Consider the following 19,303-nt stretch of genomic DNA (forward strand, 5'->3'; position numbering starts at 1 on the left):
AAGGTGAAAGTAATAGTAATCCCAATCCTAGTCCTATTTCTAACCCTTCTCCTAGAATTAGAAAACATATAGATGAAATGACTCATGTTGATGAAACTTCATTTTTTCAACCCCCCGCATGTTATAATATTAATTTCGAAGAACAACTAGATCATGAAACTTTACAAAGATAATTTGGCAATGATATTTTTATTGAGGACAAAGAAAATGAGGAAGAAAAATTAAATGAAACACCCACTAGTCCCGCAATATAAGCTCCAACTCAGAGTCAATCTCGGTCTGGAGCTTTACCCCCTGTACCTCCTATAAGGGGTAAGCCTAAGGGTGAACGTCCCAAAACATCACTTGTATGGAAATTTTTTAAACATGATAAAGTCAATCAACGTGCTACATGTGAAATATGTAAGCAACGATTTGCGCACGCCAAAAATGGTGGGACGGGGGGTTTAACTAGGCACTTAGGTAGGGACCATAAAACTTTATGGATACAAGCTAAAATAGAAGCCGGACAAATACCGAATCCTAGCACCGGTACTAGCACTCCTAATGGATCTGGCGGGGGTTCTAATTTTTTACAACAACATCTTGACCCTGCTTCTGGTACTGTTTTACGCCCCGATAACAAAGATAGAGATCGTGAGAACTTAGCAAAAATGGTGGTTGTCTGTGGCTTACCTTTTACTTTTTCTTCTCACCCTGATTTTGTGCATTATATACAAGAAACTTATAATCCTGCTTTTCAAGGTTTTCCTAAGACCACGGTTAGAAATAATATTTTTAAATTTCAAACTGAATATCTTCAGTATATTCGTTGTATATTTTTCACTTGGATTGTAAAGTGTCTATCACATCTGATATAGGTTGTAGTCCTAATGGTTGTGATTATTTAACTGTTACATATCATTGGGTTGATCATCACTGGAACATGCAAAGTACAACTGTTACAGATAATGCTTCTGCTAACACAACTGCAACAACTAGCTTAAGAACTAGACTTTGTCCAATTAATCCAGTAATTTTTCATGTTAGATGTGTATGCCATATTTTTAACTTGGTTGTAAAAGATGGTATTAATTTATTTTCTGATGCTTGTAGTAAAGTACAACATGCTTGCGGCTATATTTTTCGTGCTAATAAAGTGAATAGAATTCGTGAATTTGCTCAACAATGTGCTAGTGCTAACCTTCCATATAGAAAAGTTCCAAAAGATGTTTGTACTAGGTGGAATTCTACTTATGAAATGCTTAAAGTTGCTTATGATTATCGGGTGCCTATACAAAAGGTATTTAATATGCAAGGCTTTTCCAAACACTTTCAATAATGGCCCGAGATATCCTGGTTATTCAAGCATCATCAGTAGCATCGGAGAGTGCTTTTAGCGTGGCAAGATTTCAAATCGGAGATCATAGACATTCATTAGTGGAGGACAGCCTAGAGATTTCTGTATTATTCAGAGATTGGATTAATTTAGAAAGAAAAAATCTTGGTTTTGAAAAATAAACCACTAGGGAAGAAGAAGAATACAATGAGATACTTAGCACTGGGAGCGATGACGGCATGGAACTCATGGAACATCAATCAACATTGCCAATTCTAGAACAAAGTCTAAGAGAAATTATAGATAAGTTACAACGAAATTATATAGGAGCTTACAAATATTAGTATGATAATTTGTAATTGGCTACTAAGAGGCCTAGTTCAAACAGAACCCTTCCTGGAGGTGGCTACGTAGATTAGGTGCTCTTCAAAAGAATTATATTTGTATGTAAGATTTGAAAGTTCTATTAATAAAATAAAAGGCCCTAAGCATTGATTTTATTTTTTTATGAATTGTCTTACACTCTTACTTAGTTACTTAATGGCTTGAAATTATATTAAATAAATTATAACTCTATTATAAATTTATAATTACTGGAATATTTTATTACAAGTCTTTTATTTTAATATTTTATAATTCTTTACTTAATTTTCTAATTTTTGTTTAACTTTTAAGTTTATTAAATAAGTCACTAGCCGTTGCAAACTTTAAAAACTTAGTCATTGTCAGAAAAATTGGTCGTCACCAAACTTAATGCTTAATTTTTTTTATTTTTTTTTTAAAACGGCACTTAAGGCCCGCGAATTCGTCCCGTCCCGTTCTGTCCCGTCCCATCCCGTTTGTTAGCGGGGCGGGATAGACCTACCATTTCGTCCCGTCCCGGCCTGTTAATTTTGTCCTGTCCTGTCCTGTTGGACAACCATAGATTTGAGCGATTTTTTAGGGGTTCTTCACGTGGTTGTTTGGGGTAAGTGATATTTACCCGATTTTGATTTTATTTCATAATTTTATCTTTGTTTTCATTATTAAATTAGAGAATTTAGTTGAAAATCTGGGAAAATTTGTAAAATCTTTCAAAAGTGTAAAATGATGATTTGAACGATGGATTGATATCGAAAGTTGATAATTTTGGTATGACTGAACTCGTATCGGAATGGGTGTTCGGTTTATTTGAATTTTATCGGATTTCGAGGTGCGGGCCCGGGGGTTGACTTTTTAGTTTTTGTTAAAGATTGAAACTTTATTATCCGGAATTGTTTTCGATGAGTTTTATTTATGAATTGAAGTTATTTTGGTTAGATTTGAGTCGTTTGGAGGTTATTTCACTCGAGAAGGTCATTTTTGAGTAACGGTCTAGCTTCCTTGAGGTAAGTATCTTGCTTAACTTTGTGTGGGGGAACCACCCCTTAGGATTTGAGTCATTTGTGCTAATGCGTGGTTGTGATATTGAAACTGTTGTATTCAGTGTTGTTGAACCGAGGGCAATGCGTTGTTGTGACACCAGGTCTTGGCACGCATTCTAGTAGATTTTATGGTTTGGGAGTACTTATATATCTATGATTGCACTTAGTTGTTTTCATTTTATTCATTAAACTTTCTACTTCTTAAATCTCTTAATAAATGAAATTTAATTACTTGGAAACTTATTAAAAGGAGTAATCACGTAGTTAGTTCACCGTTGGCTTGTCTAGCGGCGACATTGGGCGATATCACGACCTATAGGAGAAATTGGATCGTGGCACAATTATGATTCTCAAAATAAATCAAAGTACGCGTTCGTGCCCAAACAATCTTAATAAAAATAATAAAGTGTTATTAATTGTGTACACGTACGCGTGACATGATTTTAGCACACTAAACAAAACAGATTCACGCACACGTGGTTCGTTTCAAGATAATTCAATAACGTCATAATCAAGTAATTAAAAAGCGGTAAAAGGTAAAGACGCACATAGGCTTTAAAAATACGTAATAATAAAATTATTAAGCCAGGTATGATTAAAAGTGACCATGCTAAAACCACAAAATTCGGGAGTGCCTAACACCTTCTCCCGGGTTAGCAGAATTCCTTGCCCGCTCTTCTGGTTTCGCGGACTTAAACAGAGTCAATTTCATTGATTTGAGATTTTACAAATAAACCGGTGATTTAGGACACCATAATAATTATTTCAAGTAGCGACTCTAATTAAAATAAATAAATCATTTCAAATAATGTCATTTTAATTAGAAAAAGTATTTTTTCACATAAAAAGGAGGTGTGACATACATTATACACTAATAATATATTTATTATACATGTATTATACAAAATTGAACGTGAAAGATGGTGAGCATTGACAATATTATATATAAAGTGTATAATTATGTACACATATTTGTATGAAAGGTGTATTTATACTGATATAATACATAAACATTATTTATACACATTCAAATTCATACAATTTTGTATATAAAATGTATATAAAGTGTATAATGTATATATGAGGTGCATATATAATTTATAATATGTATATAACGTGAATAATTAATATATCTTTTGTATATAAAGTGTATAATCTTTCTCTCACAAATACTCTTGATGTTTCTTTCTGTTTTCCTTTTAGATCTTATTCTTTATGTTTAATAGTATGTTTATATAATATATAAAAACCATGACCTTTTGTTTTGTTCTTCTTCTCATTCCTACTTTACTATTTCTTCTTTCTTTTTTGTGATAATTTTTTTTGTATTAATTCTCACTCTTTTTTCTTCTTCTCTTTTAGTCCTTATTTGATTAGATTTGTCCTTATTTGATTAGATTTGGTAGTGAAATTGAGGGTGGATGATGCTGGTCCAGGAGTGGGTTGGCCTAATTTTTGTTGATCTGTCTTTTTTGTGGTGTGGGTAGGATGGTATGGTGGCGGTAGTGCGGATGTAACAGGGTTAGTGGTGAAATTTTGGTGTGGATGACTAATCCAGGGGAGGATAAGTTTGATTTTTATAATCTGTTTTTAGAGTTACGGGTAAAGCAATGCGGTGGCAGCTGTACGCGTGCAGCAGCAGTGGCAGTGCAATAGCGACGGGGTAATGGTGGAGCTTTTTTGTATAGTCTAACAAATGGTGAAAGAGGAAAGTGGATGGGATGTGGTTGGCGGAATTTTGGGCTGACTGTTTTAATATAATAAATCATTTGAAATTTTATGACTACCAAATTATATAAATTTCTCGCGAGTGCTACAAATGATTTTTCCTCAATAAAATTAAATGTTGAAATTGGACGGCAGCCCACATAGCACGTGAAACACCTAGGATCCTGAGATTCAAAAATGGACTCCCCACTGCATTTGTTTTCAAAATTGAGAGTCTGCCTGCATTATTAAGCTTTGGGTTTATCTACAATTCATATAGTCCTACTCCCTCTGTCATGTAATGATATTTGACGGAGGACCAAGTTTAAGAAAAATAAAGATTTAATTTGCGGTCTAAAGAAATCATAAATATTTTTATTGATATAAATTATCTTATTAAGAGTAAAATGAATACTTTAAAATTAAATTATTAATATTAAATATAAAAACTGTTATTTTTCGGAACTGGCTAAAAAACAAAAACAATGTTGCATCAAATGAAAATTTTAAAAATTTCGTATCTGAAGTATAATAATTTGGCTACCAAGATCAAGTGTTTCTTTGAAGGAATTTGACTCATTCATTAAAAGAAGGTATAGAGAAAGTGATCTATAGACCATCAAAAATTTGGTTATAAGGAAGTAAGGAAGAGATAATCAAACTTTGGTTAGGTGATCGAAGGTGAAATTGTGGGTTATTTTCACATAATGGTTACTGAATTGTAAGTCAAAAATATGTTTTTATCGTATTAAAATAACTGAACCATGCGGGAATTTCTTAGAAGATAAAAGTAACCAAAAGACCAATTTTCCGGCATCGGATTAGAATTCGTCACTCTAGGTGTGCTTGGTACGATTAAATATTTTAAAAAATATTTTCCTCCAAGACTCCTTCTCAATCTTCCACATCTTATTCCTCATCCTCACCAACACCTACCAACCCATCCCCACATCCCACCAACACCACCCCTTTTCCCCACCCCTCCACCCCACCCCATCCTAAATAAAAATATTATTAATAGTACTTTTTTTTCATGTAATAGATAGATTTTTTTTTTTTCATTTCAACAAATGAGTATTTTTTTTATGATATAAAAAAGTATTTTTTTTATTTTAACAAAAATAAATACTTCTTTTCATGTAGAAAAAGTATTTTTTTTCATTTCAAGAAAAAATAAAATTTTACTCTCTAACCAAACACTAGAAAATATTTTTCGAAAAATATTTTTTACTCACCAACCAAACAAGGAAAAATAAGTGATAAAATCAGCCATTTTTCATGAAAACATTTTCTAGGAAAACATTTTCCTTCGTACCAAAAAATAAGAAAAAAAATTCATTGTATAAATATTTAGTCTACACATATTTGAAATAAAGATAATTAAAAAGTATTTAAATGAAAAAAATAAAATAGAAACGATGAAAGTATAGAATAAGGGTGACAAACAAGTACAATAGACAGGACAAGGGAATTATAAATTGTAATAATCAAACAAGCCATAAGATTACAAAAGACATGTTCGCGTAAATGGTCTGAGACTGAAGAACTGACACTTGATTCAGTGATGTGGGGAGAATACGATTATTTGGATTCAACCGAATTCATTGTTTTTGGGTCGGAGTATGAATATATTTGTAAAAAAAAATTATTAATAGTTCAACATTAATTGCATTTTGAACTTATATTAAAAAGTACAATGATTCAGTGTAAAAACGTAAGTGTCGAACCTATTAATTAAATTTAAATTTTGAATTCGGCTCAGAAATCTTGATAGATACCTACTTTTAAGTTTTAACTGTTTACTTGTTGCCAAGAATTGTTACGTGAGCCATGACTTATAGCACTTGGAATTTCTGCATTAATCATCTGTCATATCTCTCGCAAATACAACCATTTTCTCTAACATCTCAGGACTTTCCATAAGTTGGATTTTTTTTAAAAGTCATGGAATAGTATATTAACTCAAATAGTCGTCCATCCAATCGGTTAAATTAAAAATAATTAGGAGATATGTAATTTAGAGTATAATATATATATATATATATATATATAATTAATATATAATTTATGTATATCGGCTAAAAAAATAAACAGTAAATTCAAAACTGGTTATTTGTGCAAAGATCCATGTTAACCAAAAAAAAGCACCCACCTAATCTCTTAAATTAAAAATAGCTATTTAAATATATACATTTCTCAAGATATTTCTTTAGAAGCAGAAAACTTATGATTGTCCGTTAATCAAAAGTCACTCTTATGAAACAAAATTTGGATATCAAGTGGTTTTTGAAAACTGACCACCACCCTTTAGTCAATGTAGCTCCACATATATACATACACACGTTTACATATATATATTGTATGATTTCACTTATTAAAAACCGTTACTTATAGATATCTTTAGGTGATTTAATTTTAGTAGCATTCTTCTACTATATTAGTACAGTCAAATATTTTTATAACAACATTCTTATTATGGACGGCTCAATGGTAAAGCCACTCAAGTAACTGCTTGAGGCCCTACATTTAGGGTGCCAACATTTTCTAATATTAAATTGTTGTATTAAATGATTTTTAAAAAATATCAAAGAAAAAGTACATCTTTCATAAAAAAGGAAAAGATGGGACCCATGATGATAATTTGAGAATAGGCATAGTCACTTTTGGAATTCACTTTTAGGAATATTCCTTTAGCCTCTCCCGAATTACAAGTCCACTCTCTCACGAAACATTCTCTCAAAACATAGCAGCGAACTCTTTTTTGGTGGCATTGCAACAAAAATATTGAAGCACCAAAAGTAATACCAAGTTATCTATGTTTGTTAAATCAGGTTCAATTGTTTTGTACTTTTTTTATTATTTTGCATCTAAAATTTATTATTTTTTAATATCTTTGTTTGTGAGTATATGTATTATCTTTTTATTTATTAAAATTTTAATATGTCAACAAGAAAATATGATATCGCATATTAAAATTGCCAAAAAAGAGAGAAGAATTTAAAGTTCAATACAATCTCCAAAAGGAGGAATAATTTAGGGTAGATAAACAAGTCACTAATAAAATTGAGTTGGAAGATAATGGAATCCAAGAAGAAGAAAGAAGAAGAAGTTGGTGAGAGTCTAACATAAATCTTTTAGATAATCAAGAAATCCCGAAAGAATTGAACGTTAATCCTAGAAAGTAAAAACATATATAATCCTAGTCAAAAATCGATTATAAATAAATTATTAATAATATTTAAAAAGCTAGAAAAATAAACTTCAAATAAAATTTTATTAAATGAGTTTTTTAATATGAAAAAATTTAGGGGCCCTCGTTGAAGTTTTGGTTTAGGCCCCAAATACCGATGGGCCGCCCATGATCCCTATATAACATTCATTCACTATAAAAGCCATTTTTTTCTCGAAATCGATTTTTATATTATGTTATAATATATGTCCTCTATAACAGCAATTCACAACAGTAACCAAAGATTACCGAAACAAACAGGTTGTTATATAGAAGTTTGACAATATATATACTTCTACTCCATCTTCTTCTTTTTTTTTGGTTATTAAATGGATAAAAGGAACAAATGGCCAATTAGGTTGTTGGGATGTCTTTGAGTTATGCTTCATCCTTTACAACGTGGCTATTCTCATGCAATATATGACAGATTTTTGATTTAGTGTAACTATTGCCATTTTCTGACCTAATTTCTTATCCCTATTTAAGGCTCTCTAATGACTTTCTTATCATATAATCTCAAACTTAACCGATAAAAAGTTCCAACCTCGCCAATTATTTTTTATTTTTCTTTTTTTATTTTTTATTATTTTACTCTTGTCGGTTTAGCGAAGAAGATTTTTATTGTTTTTTCTTCTTCTCTTTCTTTTTGGGTTTCTTTCTGATGTCATACAAAACATTTGTAGAATTGCATGTAGGTAGTAGTTAAGTAGATTACAAGAAACATTATTAATAGAGTTTATTTTCATTTTATTTTCTCTTAAATTTCTGGCGGGGAGTGGTTCGACTTGGACAAAATATAATTGACATTTCACTTTCACAATTCCATTAACTTGATATTTGTGCTTAAGCAATCATGTAATACCGAAAAGCGATTGCACAGTGACCTACAATTTCAAAGAAAGATATTATTTTATAATTTTCTGAAATTAAAGAAAAAGCAAGGCTGTTTTATCTTGTTCAATAAAAAGGTAATACAACCAAATTCTTATAGAATAAGATTGAGATTCAAACACCTCATAATTATCAGATCAGTCAAGCCTTTTAAACCAGTGAAAATAATCGTTACAGATTGAGTTTCTGCTTTCAACGAGATTTTCTTAACTTGTAAACTTTATACTAAAAAATGAAATGTTATATAACCTCAAGAAGGTGAACAGTATGCCTAGAAATAGAGTAGGTTCAATATTGAGATTTCATGAAAATGAACCCATTCTTAAATCCAGGTGCGGCTCAAGCACACGTGAGGCCTAAAGCGAAAGTTTAATATGGGGCCTAAGTATTTATAGGAACGTTATAATATATATTTTTATTTAAAATCTATTCTCCTAGAATCTAGCTATTGGTGCCACGATGGTTTTGAATAACCGGATGCATATTTTCTTGTTGACATATTTATATTTTTTTTAAAATTAAACAATATGTACATAGTAAAATTAATAAAATAATAAATAACAAATGAAAATAACACTAGAGAAAGTTAGAATGATATTACTCAATGACTGACTGATTCAAGAAGTTTGAAGACTTTGATTCCAAAATATCTAGTTGTTGGCTTGTTGGAATCTTGGAGAAAGAAAGAAATATAATAGAAAGAACTAAGAAGATGAGCATGAATAAAGAGGAATGAAGAAGATATGTCTTCTCGAATATAAAGAATGAAATGAAATTGAAACGTTTTGAGAACAAGAATAAAAAGTAAAGTTGTCAAATCAAATCAAAGTGACAATTATTTTTCTACTATTTTAAGCTTTACTTTATTAATATATCTAAAAAAAAATCTTTCTTTTTATATAAAAAGTACAAAAGTACTATATATATATTTATTTATTTATTTTAAGAAAAACCTATAAAATATATATTATTTCTAAAAATTCCTAAAAAATGGGGCCCCAAAATTGGGGGCCTAAGGCACTTGCCTTACCCCATACACTGTTAGAGCCGGTCCTGCTTAAATCTCTAGCTAGCAATAAATATGTTAGGTTAAAACGACCTAATACTACTCTTAACATGGTGTGATATTATTCACTTTGGGCAAAGCCTACACGGTTTACTCTAAAAGGTCTCGCCATCATTAAGAGATCCCTATATGTAGGATCCCAATTTTTTGGACTACCAATGTGGGACTTTATTTGCATTCCCCATAATCTCCCTCTCGAATTAAGTTCCCTGATCAATTTTGATATTTTTTATGTGCCACTCACATCGTTAGAATATTTATGGCATTCGAAGCCCTCAACTAGCTTCTTCTTGTGTGTGTCTCCAAGCTCGTAATGGTAAGAAAATCGAGCCCCACATTATTTGCCATCGCGATACTCGTCCCACTGAACCTCGAGCTCTGATATCAGTTATTGGTGTTGGATTGCGTAGAGGTGTTCATAACACGCAGCGGAAGACAATAACAATCCTAGGCAGAACCTTTCGTGTTTAAAATTTATTTACATGTAAAAAATCGGATCTAAGACGTACTTGGTGAAAAGAGTCTTGTTTTAAAATTTCTTCGATAGTGCGAAGACTCTATGCATAGCCACACCGAGACTGATCATTGCTATCAACTCTTTGATCAATAAAACTCGCGAACAAATTGAACGAATTATTGTGCTAAAGTTCTTCTCAAAAACTTTAGCTCATATGTGAAAGACCAAGAAACTAAATTTTCTTGTCAAGAATATTTCTTGACTCTTTCAATATCTCTTGATGTGGCAAACCTATTATATGTTGTAGTTCATTTCTTTCTTTTTCTCACCTTCTTCATATCAGTACTGATATATATATATATATATATATATATATATATATATATATATATATATATAAAAATTGATTCATAAGTTGTGTTTCCAGTACTTTGAGGAAAAGTTTTTATATATATATATATATATATATATATATATATATATATATATATATATATATAAATTGCTTCAGTAATTCTTTTTCCAGTACTTTGAGGAAAAGTTAGAGGCGGCCATTTTTTGCAAGTCTAATACCAGACATAAATTTTCAATTGAAATTGAAATTCCATTAAGTTAAGGACAAAACTTACCAACCGTGAAGATCAATTCTATAATTGGAATTTTTTATAATATTCTAATGGAAAGATACAATTCTATTCCATATTGGTGTCTGCGGAGAATCATGGACTTTCCATGAAGTCCAATTCAAAACATTGGAATTTTCCTATTGAAAACAAGAAAACAAGTTTGAGTTGTCGACGTCCTTTTATGGACTTTGACCTTACTTCTTCAATTCAAACTTGGATTCTAACTTAGAAATATTTTACTATTATAAAATTCAAATCTCATCTAATGAGTTGAATTTGCCGAACTCTTTAGGAATTCAATTCCTAATTGAATTTCACAATCAAGTATTTAATAATATTTTTATATATATCCCTTATATAAATAACTATTAATTATATATATCACATACATATTTTAACCAAGAGATATAATTTAAATTTTTATTCCAAATAGAAAATTTCAACTTGTCCACAATATTAATTATATCATCTGTGCTAGCAAAGAATATAATAATATTTTATTTGGACTAATAACTAAATTTATTTAACTAATTAAATTCTTTAATTTAATTATCAAATAATAAAATAATTAATCCGTTAGCAAAGATCAGAACACTCGTTAGTGTGCGACCCCATAGGTTCAATACTAAGCCGGTAGTAAATTGATCACATCAATATACTAATCAAGGGTGGCGTCTAGCAACACTCCTTCACGACCGGATAGCATGAAATATACAATTTACTCTTATGAACACGTAGAAGAATAATGTATTAATTCCTTCTGTCCTTGTAGCTCTGGGTCACCCTAGGATATGGTTCAACTGTCAAATCCTAATAGGCGACCAACTATGTGTTCATGTCAAATATAATCAACCATTGAGTGACCTAAGAAACTCTTTCTTCTTTCATTCAATCGCCATGGCCAAGGTCTTAATTTGGTCGGTTATAATTCATGACAACATGGAACTTAAATTCATTACCAAGAGTTGACAGATTCCATCTTGGTCAATCACTAATTCTTCAAGTATTTAATCGTACTCAATATCCTTTCAACTATCGCCCTAGGGCCATAGGTGTTTAGTATCAAAGCACAATAAATAACTTGGCAATTACTATGATGATATCAGGTCAAAGGAAACTCTTACATCACATTCTTCGAGAGAATATCTTATTAACAGTTTATGATAATTCTAATCATTAGGAATTATCCAATGAATCGGTTCAACGATCATATCTCTATATGCATCATCTATTTATGTGATTTAGTTAATGAGATTAACTAATCTTTATCCCATAAAGGCGATCACATAAATATTGATCTAACCGGATTACTAACAAAATTTAGATTAAGTTGTAAGAGACTTTACTCTCATTATCATGATCTCCATCATGATGACAAGTCTCAAAATTTAATCAAGTACCTTATTAAATTAATCAAGCATTTAATAATAACTATGATAAATGAATATCAAATGCCATATATTTTTATATCAAATAACATTCACAAAAATATGTTCAAATAATCAAATATGAGATTGGATATAGGGCATATATAATATATCCCTAACAATTGGGCTAGACCAGCCTAAAGATACTTTTAATATTGTTCGTTTTAGGCCAAGCCCATATGATTTTGCCCAAAAGGTCTCACCCCGTTAAAAAATATCTGCACGATTTTCAATCTTTTCGGCTATAAATATGATATTTATTCGCACATGCAAAAAAAAAAAAATACAATACTGTTAGAATTGAGGAAAACATCGCCAATAGAAACAAAAAACTTGTGATACTGTGCTACTGGACTAGAGGTCGTGGTCAGCTGACTGATTCAGAGCAGACAGAATAGGACAATACAAACACTTATACTCCTCATACTTTAACATCATTGCGTTCTCATTGTCATCACCATCTCTTTGGCCGTGCTGCTATCTCTTATAAAATTATTAATTAATACTAATAAATATAAATTAAATCCTAGTATAAATATACACTTCTCAAATAACTATATATAGGTAGCTGTAGGTTTAATTTGCATATATGAATGTTCAACTATATATAGGTAGCTGTAGGTTTAATTTGCATATATGAATAAGCTGCATCATCTGATTAGAGGCATCCCTCTAACAATGGCTTCTCCACATGCTGTTCAACTTGGTATACTATTTAATTACTTGTATTTTCTTTGCCCTGTTAACATCTTAGTTTCCATTTGAACGAACTAACTGCAGCTTTTTCTATCATTGCCTTTGATTTTTAGTACTTACATTATATTGTTGCTGGCTCCTCAATGAAGAAAACTGTTAGCTTGCTTCTTTACCCAAAAAAAAAATTAAAGAAAAGAAATATAGAGTGAAGTATTATTACGAAGATAAATGTTTGTGTTTTAGAATCTTGTTACTTTCTTGACCATCAGCAGAAAGCTGGCTCTCAAAAGTACAATGAGCTTAGTGTTAAGAACCGTAGAGGTTGAACCTGTCAAGTTTAAATGCCGAATGCGTCTCTGTTATCTAGCAAGTTCATTTTGTATTAATGCCTTCTTTATCTTGTTATCTGTTTTCAAAATATGATGACTTATCATACATTTGAATACAATGATACTGCAGGAGAATTCTTGTGGATATGTGGAGGAGAATTCAATTGGGGTTCATTATGTATCCACAGAGCAATAGTAGATGCATTGAATCTTTTGTTAGTCTTTCTTTTCCTTCTTGTCTTACTTGTAAGTTCTGTGAGAAAAATTAGAATTTTTTGTGGTTATAGGAGGGATTGGAAAACTCTAGGAATTTCTGTTTGTTGTGCTCTTGTAAGCATTGTGTATTTTGGTCTTGGTTTATGGGAACTTACTAGTAGTAAAGATGGTGGTGTAAGTCATTTAAGTTGGTTACAATACCTTGTTCGCGGATTGATTTGGATTAGTTTAACTGTATCATTGCTTGTTCAAGGATTCAAATGGATCCAAATCTTGATATCAGCTTGGTGGGTCATTTTCTTTGTGTTGATTTCCACTCTCAATATTGAAGTTTCCATAAAAACACACAGCATCCCGGCTCTGGAAGTGGTGACGTGGCTAGTGTCTTTCTTGATTTTCCTTTCTGCCTTAAGTACCTTTTATCACATCATTTCTCAATCCTCTTCAAAACAGAATTTGTTAGAACCTCTACTAGTTGATCAACCTGATCACAACCAAATTAGTATAAGCCAGGCCGGTCTTTTTGGCAAGTTGTCATTTTCTTGGATTAATGGTTTGCTTCGCTTAGGAAACTCGAAAACATTAGCTCTTGAAGATATTCCTTGTCTAGGATCTGAGGATGAAGCGATCTTAGCATACGAGCAACTTTCCCGTGAGTGGCAAGCACTCCAAAGGGAGAAGCATCAGAACAATTCGGAGAACTTACTCATTAAGGCCATAGCAAGAGTTTACTGGAAACAAATGGTTATTGCTGGAGCATTAGTACTTCTCAGGATTGTTGCCGTTGTAATTGCTCCTTTAATGCTATATGCATTTGTGGCTTATTCAAGTCGCGAGAGAAGAACCTTTCTTGAAGGTGTTCTATTAGTGGGGTGCTTGGTTGTTGACAAGCTTGTTGACTCTTTTTCTTCTCGACATTTCCTTTTCTATTCGAGGAGGATTGGTATGAGAATGAGATCAGCTCTAATGGTGGCAGTTTATAATAAACAGCTCAAGCTCTCAAGTTTAGGAAGGCATAGGCACTCAACTGGAGAGATAGTGAACTACATTGCTGTGGATGCTTACCGAATGGGAGAATCTCCGATGTGGTTTCACAGCGCATGGGGCTTTGGCCTGCAAGTATTTTTAGCTGTTATTGTTCTTTTCGGGGTTGTAGGACTTGGAGCAATTCCAGGTTTAGTACCCCTCGTTATCTGTGGGTTGCTGAATGTGCCATTTGCAAAGTTACTTCAGAAATGTCAATCTGAATTTATGATTGCTCAAGATAAACGACTGAGATGTATGTCTGAGATTCTTAATAGTATGAAGATAATCAAGTTGCAATCCTGGGAAGAAAACTTCAAGGACTCAATTGGCTCGCATCGGGAGAATGAATTTAAGTGGTTGGCTGAAATTCAGATTAAGAAGGCTTATGGCACTTTACTATATTGGATGTCCCCAACTATCGTCTCATGTGTCATCTTTTTGGGGCTTGTCCTTTTGGGGAGTGCCCCGTTTGATGCTGCTACGATTTTCACTGTGTTGGCGGCGTTGAGGTGCATGTCAGAACCTGTTAGAATGATACCAGAGGCTCTTTCAGCTTTGATTCAAGTCAAAGTTTCTTTTGATAGGATCAATAGTTTCCTACTCGAAGATGAAGTCAAACCAGAGGATGTGGTGACATTTTCTCCTGGGGATTCAGATCATAGTGTCTGTATAGTAGGTGGTCATTTCACCTGGGATCCGCAGTCACCTGATGCATTGCTTAAAAATTTAAATTTTCAAGCAAAAAGAGGACAGAAGATTGCAGTTTGTGGGTCAGTTGGAGGTGGGAAATCATCTCTTCTATATGCCATACTTGGAGAAATACCAAAAACCGCAGGAACAGTGAGTCATCATATCAAGATATTTGTATGAAATATCTCCTATAATTAATTGACTTAAATTCTGCTTGCAATTGTTTCTAGGTACATGTATTTGGATCCATCGCTTATGTCTCTCAAACTGCTTGGATCCAGAGTGGAACTGTCCGTGATAATATACTGTTTGGGAGGTCAATGGACGGAAACAAGTATCATGAGGCGGTTAAGGTATCTGCTCTAGACAAAGATATCGACAGTTTTGCCCATGGTGACCTCACGGAGATAGGTCAGCGAGGGCTCAATATGAGTGGAGGACAGAAGCAGAGGATTCAACTTGCTCGAGCTGTGTATAGTGATGCTGATATTTATATTCTTGATGATCCTTTTAGCGCTGTAGATGCACATACAGCATCAACTCTTTTTAATGTGAGGTTAACTGTGAAAACTTGGTATCATGCATGTCAACTTTGACAGACCGAAGTAACATACTCTAGTATTTTATAGTACTTTGAACATAATTGCAGGACTGTGTTATGACTGCTCTGAAGAATAAAACCGTCATCCTTGTTACTCATCAAGTGGAGTTCCTCTCTGAGGTTGACCAAATTCTGGTAACTAACTTTGACTAGTTAGAATCTCTTTCCGGTTCTTATTCATTAATCGCATTATGTCAATTATTTATGCTAATTATTTTTCCAGGTAATGGAGAGCGGACAAATTACTCAATCGGGAAGTTATAATGAGCTATTGATGTCTGGGATGGCCTTTGAGCAGCTTGTGAATGCTCACACAAATGCTGTAGCTGGGCTTGATCCTCTGGCCTATAAAGATGAAAGTGAACCTTATATAGGACTTGGAAATGAACTCGAAGAGACTAAGAAGCCTTACATTGTAAAAGAAAACAGCCAAAAAGAGGTTTCCTTAAAGCCGGGAATACAATTGACAGAGGAGGAAGAAAAGGAAACTGAAACTGCTATGTGGAAGCTCTTCCTAGACTATGTTGTAATCTCTAAAGGATCACTCTTCCTTTGTTACAACATACTTACTCAGGCCGGCTTTGTTGCTTTTCAGGCCGCTGCAAGTTACTGGCTTGCAATTGCAATTCAAAGTCCTAAATTTAGCCATATCATGGTTATTGGTGTCTATACTTTAGTATCACTAGTTAGTGCATTGTTTGTGTATCTCAGATCTCTATTTGCAGCTCTCCTCGGTTTAAAAGCTTCTAAAGCCTTTTTTTCTGGTTTCACAAATTCCATTTTCAATGCTCCTATGCTGTTCTTCGACTCTACTCCCGTTGGGCGGATATTGATCCGAGTAAGACTTTGTTCTTTTGCACTTGTGTTTAATAACTGACTATGAAAAACACTTGTCTTTTCCTTTGAACAACTTATAGTATGTCGCAAAACAGGTCTCACTGATTTTTGCCTATTATTGAATCCTCAGGCTTCGTCAGATTTGAGCGTATTAGATTTTGACATGCCATTCTCCTATGCATATGTGATGGCTGCTGGAATAGAATTGCTTGCAACAATCGGCATTATGGCCTCGGTGACATGGCAGGTTCTCCTTGTGGGCATTGTTGCTACAGTAGGCTCAAAATATGTCCAGGTGAAATTATTTTCCTCTAAATAGTAAATACTCGAAGGTAAGCCTTGGCGTAGCTGGTAAAGTTGTTGTCATGTGACCAGGAGGTCACGGGTTCGAGCCGTGAAAACAGCCTCTTGCGGAAATACAAGGTAAGGCTGCGTACAATAGACCCTTGTGGTCCGGCCCTTTCTTGGACTCTGCGCATAGCGGGAGCTTAGCGCACCAGGTTGTCCTTTTTAAATAGTAATTACTACTATGACAAAGTTGTTAATTTGAAATATTTCCTTTTTATCTGAAGGAACATTATCAACCTTCTGCCAAGGAGCTGATGAGGATCAACGGGACAACAAAGGCTCCTGTTATGAATTATGCAACCGAGACATCACTTGGAGTTGCCACAATAAGAGCATTTGGAGCAGTCGACAGATTCTTCCAAAACTACCTAAAACTTGTCGATGCAGATGCAAAAGTCTTTTTCTGCTCCAATGGAGCAATGGAGTGGTTAGTTTTTAGAACTGAAGCACTTCAAAACCTCACCCTATTCACTGCTGCTTTTCTCCTAGTTTCGATCCCAAAGGGTTTTGTCTCTACAGGTACTCATGCTATTATTTTGTGCTAGTTGATATTAACAACTTTCAATTTCCTATGTTCTTGTTGTTGATAGCCTTTTTCTTTGTTCCATTCAGGTCTTATCGGACTTTCTCTTTCTTATGCGTTGGCACTTACCAATACTCAAGTTTTCTTAAGCCGATGGTATAGCAGCTTAGCTAACTATGTGATTTCGGCTGAAAGGATCAAACAGTTCATGCATATACCTCCCGAGCCTCCAGCAATTGTGGAAAAGAATAGGCCACCATCTTCTTGGCCTACCAACGGTAGAATAGAATTGTTGGATCTAAAGGTGGGGGTAATTACAACTTGTATTCTTACATATATTTAACATATATCCAAATTATTCGTTGGAAATATGAATATTATCATCTAACAAATGTTGTGAAACTGAAAACTTGGAGATATCCCAACATTCATCTGATGCCTCTATGCTTAGAATGCAGTTCCAAACACTCCATATATTGTTTTAACCACTGTAGTTCTTGTTCGATTGCAGATTAGATATCGTCCAAATGCTCCATTAGTTCTCAAAGGGATAACTTGCACTTTCAGCGAGGGGACCAGAGTAGGAGTAGTAGGAAGGACAGGAAGTGGCAAAACAACACTTATAAGCGCTCTATTTCGCCTAGTAGAGCCTTACAGTGGGAATATTACGATAGACGGTATTAACATTTGTTCTATAGGCCTCAAGGATTTAAGGTCAAAACTTAGCATCATCCCTCAAGAACCAACACTTTTCAAGGGGAGCGTTCGAACAAATTTGGACCCTTTAGGTCTCTATTCTGATGATGAGATATGGAAGGTAACTTTAGTCTGTAAATTGATAGAATTCTATTAATAATTTACAGTAGTGTCCTTTTCTTTGAACAAATACATATGGTTCATACTCTATTAATTTAGTTGATATCTGGTTTACAGGCTCTAGAGAAATGCCAGCTTAAGGCTACTATTAGTACACTGCCAAACTTGCTAGACTCATCTGGTGAGTAAAATTTTCAACAAAATGTAACAATTATTATCTTTTCTTATGTGTTATATATTATGTACTATGATGTTTGATTTCACTTTCAACAGTCAGTGATGAAGGCGAAAACTGGAGTATGGGGCAACGACAGCTCTTCTGTTTAGGCAGGGTCCTTTTGAGGAGGAACAGGATTCTAGTATTGGATGAAGCAACTGCCTCTATCGACTCGGCCACTGATGCCATTCTGCAAAGAATTATTAGAGAAGAATTCTCAAACTGCACAGTAATAACTGTTGCTCACCGAGTTCCTACTGTCATAGACAGCAATATGGTCATGGTCCTCTCTTTTGGTATGTTTCTTTAAGTTCTAAAGTTGGAGCATCAGTTTCAATCTTACTGTTATTTTAGAAATGACTAACAAGATTTAAATGCAAATTTGGTATTGGTGTAGGGGAACTTGTGGAGTATGATCAGCCCTCAAAACTCATGCAAACCAATTCTTCTTTTGCTAAACTTGTGGCTGAATATTGGTCCAGCTGCAGAAGGAGTTCCCTTCAGAAAATGGATAGCTACATTAGCTAGTGAGAATGGGCAACCCGGTGCATAAGGCATCTCGCGTTCACGTAAGGTCTAGGGAAGGGCCGCACCCCAAGGGGTATGATATAGACAGTCTACCCTAATGCAAACATTAGTGACTGCTTCCACGTAGCTAGTGAGAATGTTGTCTTCTTTTTTCCTTTTTCTTGTTTTCTTTTTGTTCTCATCTATAGCTAAGATTAGGATCTGCTTGCTGTTTGCAATGTGCTTCTTGTTTGTGTGAAGATTAACATAATAACATTCCAAAATTTGAAAGAGAACTTCCTATGAAAGTTTTGCAAAGCAAAGAATTGTCCAAATAGATATTCATGTTAAGGAAGACATGCATATGAATATG

General features: G+C 33.5%; 1 protein-coding gene across 3 annotated transcripts; it reads left to right on the plus strand.

Annotated features, from left to right (window-relative positions):
* Nucleotides 1-12,674: 12,674 nt before the first annotated feature.
* On the plus strand, nt 12,675-19,238 carry LOC104088075 (ABC transporter C family member 8). Of its 3 annotated transcripts, XM_018768056.3 has the most exons (13): nt 12,675-12,830; nt 13,280-15,231; nt 15,312-15,632; nt 15,731-15,817; nt 15,906-16,520; nt 16,650-16,814; nt 17,092-17,386; nt 17,480-17,694; nt 17,902-18,207; nt 18,324-18,387; nt 18,480-18,719; nt 18,821-18,944; nt 19,076-19,238. In XM_018768056.3, exons 1-13 carry the CDS (start codon nt 12,761-12,763, stop codon nt 19,080-19,082), a joined length of 4,461 nt encoding a protein of 1,486 aa, XP_018623572.1. In that variant the 5' UTR covers nt 12,675-12,760; the 3' UTR covers nt 19,083-19,238. The 3 variants fall into 3 exon arrangements, 2 of the variants coding, with proteins under 2 accessions (XP_018623572.1, XP_033509834.1); XM_033653943.2 differs by having other exon boundaries at nt 18,821-19,238; XR_684470.4 differs by lacking the exons at nt 18,324-18,387; nt 18,480-18,719; nt 18,821-18,944; nt 19,076-19,238 and having other exon boundaries at nt 17,480-17,511; nt 17,586-17,694; nt 17,902-18,139.
* Nucleotides 19,239-19,303: the final 65 nt, after the last annotated feature.

The sequence above is a fragment of the Nicotiana tomentosiformis genome, chromosome 12, assembly GCF_000390325.3.
Source record: "Nicotiana tomentosiformis chromosome 12, ASM39032v3, whole genome shotgun sequence".
Lineage (NCBI taxonomy): Eukaryota > Viridiplantae > Streptophyta > Magnoliopsida > Solanales > Solanaceae > Nicotiana > Nicotiana tomentosiformis.